Source organism: Chrysochloris asiatica, unplaced genomic scaffold (assembly GCF_000296735.1).
Source record: "Chrysochloris asiatica unplaced genomic scaffold, ChrAsi1.0 scaffold00019, whole genome shotgun sequence".
Taxonomy (NCBI): Eukaryota; Metazoa; Chordata; class Mammalia; order Afrosoricida; family Chrysochloridae; genus Chrysochloris; species Chrysochloris asiatica.
The window spans coordinates 30,424,497-30,429,081 of NW_006408537.1; the positions used below are offsets into that span (position 1 = coordinate 30,424,497).

At 36.8% G+C, this 4,585-nt stretch overlaps 1 protein-coding gene across 2 annotated transcripts in view; it reads left to right on the top strand.

The window, feature by feature from the left end:
* Positions 1 to 1,688: 1,688 nt before the first annotated feature.
* Positions 1,689 to 4,585, top strand: part of MYO6 (myosin VI) — a 108,353-nt gene continuing 105,456 nt past the window's right edge. The window contains exon 1 of one of the 2 annotated variants that reach the window (XM_006835764.1): positions 1,689 to 1,840. In XM_006835764.1, the coding sequence (XP_006835827.1) occupies positions 1,724 to 1,840 (117 nt within the window). In that variant the 5' untranslated portion in view covers positions 1,689 to 1,723. The remainder of the gene's footprint in view (positions 1,841 to 4,585) is intronic. The other variant, XM_006835765.1, reaches the window with a different exon arrangement.

The following is a 4,585-nucleotide window of genomic DNA, read 5'->3' on the forward strand; positions in this document are numbered from 1 at the left end:
TTGAGTCGGTCCTGACTCATAATGAACCTTGCCTGTATAGGGTTTCTGAGGAGTGGCTTTGAACCACTGACATTACGATTCATACTGACCTTGTGGTCTAATACATTATCCTGCAGCATCACATCATCACATAGAAGACATTAATCAATGAGCACATTGCCAGTAGTTAACTCCTTTTTGTCTAGATTATATGCCAAACATCTTTGACTTTCATGAGACTAGACATGAAAACATCCGAATAGGAATCCCAGATTTGACAAGATTTGATGAGAACAGATGAGAAGAATTACAACACATGCAACACCACTTTTTTAGGTGTTGATCAGTGGTGTCAAATAAGATTGTGTTGGGATCACTATCACTATTTGCTAGTGCATATTTTTCTTATAGTATTTAAGTTCATGAAAATGAAATATTCTGCATGCCATAGACTATTTAGTTACTCTCAGAAACCAAAATTGTACATTTAAAACCTTAGAATGCAGAGGATGATTGAAGCTTTATAGGAATAATGGGGGAAATTAAATTGGCATTCACAATAGCTAAAAGTTGGAAATAATCCAGATGTCCATCAATAGGACAAAAGAACAGTTGTGGTATTGTTGTTTAATAGAATAGTACACAACAGTATGATTTAATCTCAGAAACATTTTTGTTGAATATATGAAATCAGACACAAAAGAATATATATTGTATGAAATTTGTATGAAATTCAAGGACAGATGATAGAAAACATAATGAATGGTATTGAGAGGTGGAGATTAAATAGAAGAGGAGGCATGAGGGAATTTTCTGAGGTGATTGTTTTTGTTAAGTGCCATTGAGATGGTACCAACTCATAGTGACCCTACATACAACAGAACAAAACAATGTCTGATCCTGTGCCAACCTCACAATTGTTGCTATGCTTGAGCCCACTGCTACTGCCACTGTGACAATCCATCTCATTGTGGTCTTCCTTTTCTTTGCCTCATTGTGGGTCTTCCTCTTTTTTGCTGACCCTCCACTTTACCAACTATGAAGTCCCTCCTGATAATATGTCCAAAGCCTAGAAATAGACATGTTATTCCATAGACATGTTAATTTTGACCAGGAGTGTTTGTTAAATGGTGTATTGTTAGAATTTGTACATTTCACTCTATATAAATTTTGCTTTACTAAGAAAATGAAGAATAAGAACAATGGGTTGAGAGGTTCTATAAAGAACAGTGGATGAGGCAGGCAACCCTTGGAGCCTCAGGTGGTCAGTGAAAGTTTCCCAGAGGAAGTCATGTGTCAAATCTCTCATTTCTTTAATGAGTTGTTTTTCAGCTCTTAGCTAACACATTGCCATCTATTCTTTGGATGACTTTAGTTTATTGTGGAAACTATTTATAATAGTAAAAGGATGGTGGTATTATAAATTATGTTAGGACAACAGACAAGAAGTAGCACTGTTGTTTTCATCTGTCAAAGTTTAGTACTCGGCTCCAATCACAACTGAAGTGAGACAGTAATAGAGCTGATGTGCCTTGGTAACTGAAAAGTTGATTAAAGTGGGGCAGGGGCAGGAATAAACGTATGTGGTAGGGATGGGTGTGTGTTTCTAGACAAGAATTGTAGTAATCATGTGGCAGTTTGCATTTGGTCTTTTAAACAAGTATATTCTTTATATTTCCAAAGTTATTCATGTTTCCTTATTTGTTTCTTTGATACAGGAGATAGTGGATAGCCGTCTTCAAAAATGGAGGATGGAAAGCCCGTTTGGGCACCACACCCTACAGATGGATTCCAGATGGGCAATATTGTGGATATTGGCCCCGACAGCTTAACAATTGAACCCTTGAGTCAGAAAGGCAAGGTAAGAAAGATTTCAAAATATGATTTACTTTTACAAGTGTCTCCCTAAATGAAGTTGATATTCCTAGTACTGTATCTTGTTTGTTGTTAAATGCTCTTGAGTCGGTTCTGACTCATAGCAACCCTGTATAGGGTTTCTGAGACTGTAAATCTTTACGAGAGCTAAAAGCCTCTTCTTTCTCAAGCATCCGGTGGACTTGAACCACCGACTATTTTGTTAGAAGACCAGTGCTTATCCTGCAGAGCCACAGAACAGTATAGGGAAAAGCAAATTTCTGGAAATTGAAGCTTAGTTTTATATTCAGAGATACATATCCTAGGGAAAGAATGATGTTCTTTAATAAAATTCAGCAGAAAGAATATGAGTCTTTTATAATCACGTTCTTTAAAAAAAAATAGCTGTATAATGAAATGCAGGAGAAGAGCTATGTTGTTGTTGTTGTTGTTGTGTGACCGAGTAGATCTATTCCATAGGGTTTCCTAGGCTGTAATTATTACTGGAGCAGATTGCTACATCTTTTCTCCTTTGCAGTCACTAGTGGATTTGAACCACTGACCTTTCAGTTAGCAGCTGAGTGTTTAACCATTGTACCACTAGTGCTCCTTTTATTTATTATACTATGTTACTGAAGTTATTAGTAAATCTCTAATGTACTCAATATATTATAAAGTAAGAATCTGAAAAGTGAATGGGGTTATGTTATCAGATTTTGCATTTTGATTTACCTTCTAGATAATCCTTTTCTTTAGGGGGTATAAAAGCTTTTGTTGTTGTTGTTAGTGCTGTGGAGTCAGTTCTAATCCATAGCGACCCTGTATAGAGTTTTGGAGGAGCAGCTGGTGAGCTTGAACCACTGACCTTGCAATTGAAACCAACTTTGCAGTCCCGCACATTACTCAACAGTACCACACCAGGACTCCAAAAGAGCTTTTTAGTTTACTTTAAATTACTGGCATATATAATGTAAATATATACTCCAATATGTTTGAGTATATATGTACATGAAGTGAAGATACATAAGTTTTAAACATACTCATCTGTTATTAAGGAGCTCTGGTAGCGTAGTGGTTACGAATTGATCTGAGAACCACAAGGTCAGCAGTTCGCAACTACCAATTGCTCTGCAGGAGAAAGATGAGGCTTTCTGCTCCCGTAAAGATGTACAGCCTCGAAAACCCTGTTCACAGTCGCTATGGGTCAGAACCGACTCGACGGCACTTAATAAGAACAAACATCTGTTATTATTTTTGTTTTAATGATCTTTTTTTAGAACATAAAGTATATTTTAATTCTGTGCATATGGTATCTGTTTTCTTTTATGCTTAGACACACTAGATAGTATGAAATGGAGGTTTTAGGAAAGTGATCAGGAGTGATAAATTGTATTCAGAGTAGGTATCTATTGCTAATACCTCTCTTTCAGTCTTCATGGGGATGGATGGTCTTTCCCCCCCTCCCCCTCACCCAGTGGTAGCATCTCACAATTTTCAGTGTAATATGTATTCCTGGTACCCAGTTCTTCTGATTAATTTTAATTTATGTGTGTCATTTTTGTTTATTTTACACTCTGAAAATGTGCATGAATAATTTATATTCTACTGGTTAACTAATGCCATATGACTGCCATCCTTCTGGGAACCTTAGAAAAACAAGGTGGATTTCTCATGAGGTCTTTTCCCAGAGAAAACTGTTCAGTTACTGTAAATAACCCAGGAACCTAAATGCATAATATATAATATGCCATATTAGAGGTAGCCAATTAAAGATACCCTCAGGAAAGAAAAGACAAAGTGTTTCCCTCTTATTTAATAAGTACCGATTTGTACTTACAATGCAGTACATGCTGAAAAACAAAATAGAATTTAAAAAAATTAGCTCAATTATTCTTATGTATTTGAAGTATTTAGAAATTTTTTTTTACTGTATTTTGTAACCAATGCAAATCACAAGATTTGAAATGGAAAGTCTATTTCCTAGGTTTATGCTATTATGAAGGAGTCCTGGTGCTGCAGTGGTTAAGTGCTCAGATGAAAATCAAAAGGTTAGCGGTTCTAACCTACCAGTTGCTCTGTGGGAGAAAGATGTGACATTGTGCTTCTGATAGATGACAGCCTCAGTAGCCCTCTGGAGCAGTTCTGTTTTGTCCTTCAGAGTCTCTGTGAGTCAGAATTGATGTGATGGCAGTGATGGGATTTTCCATATGCTGTAGATTCTGATATTGCCTAGTCTGCTTTATCCTGTTAAAAATCCTGCCTGTGGTCCCCTAAATTGATTTCGCATTCCATATTTCAAACAGACTGGTCTTCAGGCTAAAGTCCTAAGCATATGACATAAAAGAGTTCACATTATTTTTACTTGGGTCTACTTTTTATCAACGCATCCTCTTTTTCAGTCCTCTTGGCCAAATGCTTACTTTTGTTAGTCTGTATTGCCTTCCCTTGTATCTTTCCTTCCACAGTGTTTATCAAGTTTTTACCATGAATCAGGTGGTGCTTGGAACTCTGGGTTATTTCCCGCAGTATTCCTTTTGTCTGGAATTCCACTCCACTCAAACTTTGGTTGAGGGTCACCCTCTTTTTAATTGATTAATTAATTTTTTTTTTTGGCAAAAATATATACAACAGACATTTGTTGTTCTTAGGTGCCATCGAGTTGGTGCTGACTCATAGTGACCTTATCTACAGCAGAACAAAACACTGCCCGATCCTGGGCCAACCTCATTATTGTTGCCACGCTTGAGCCCAT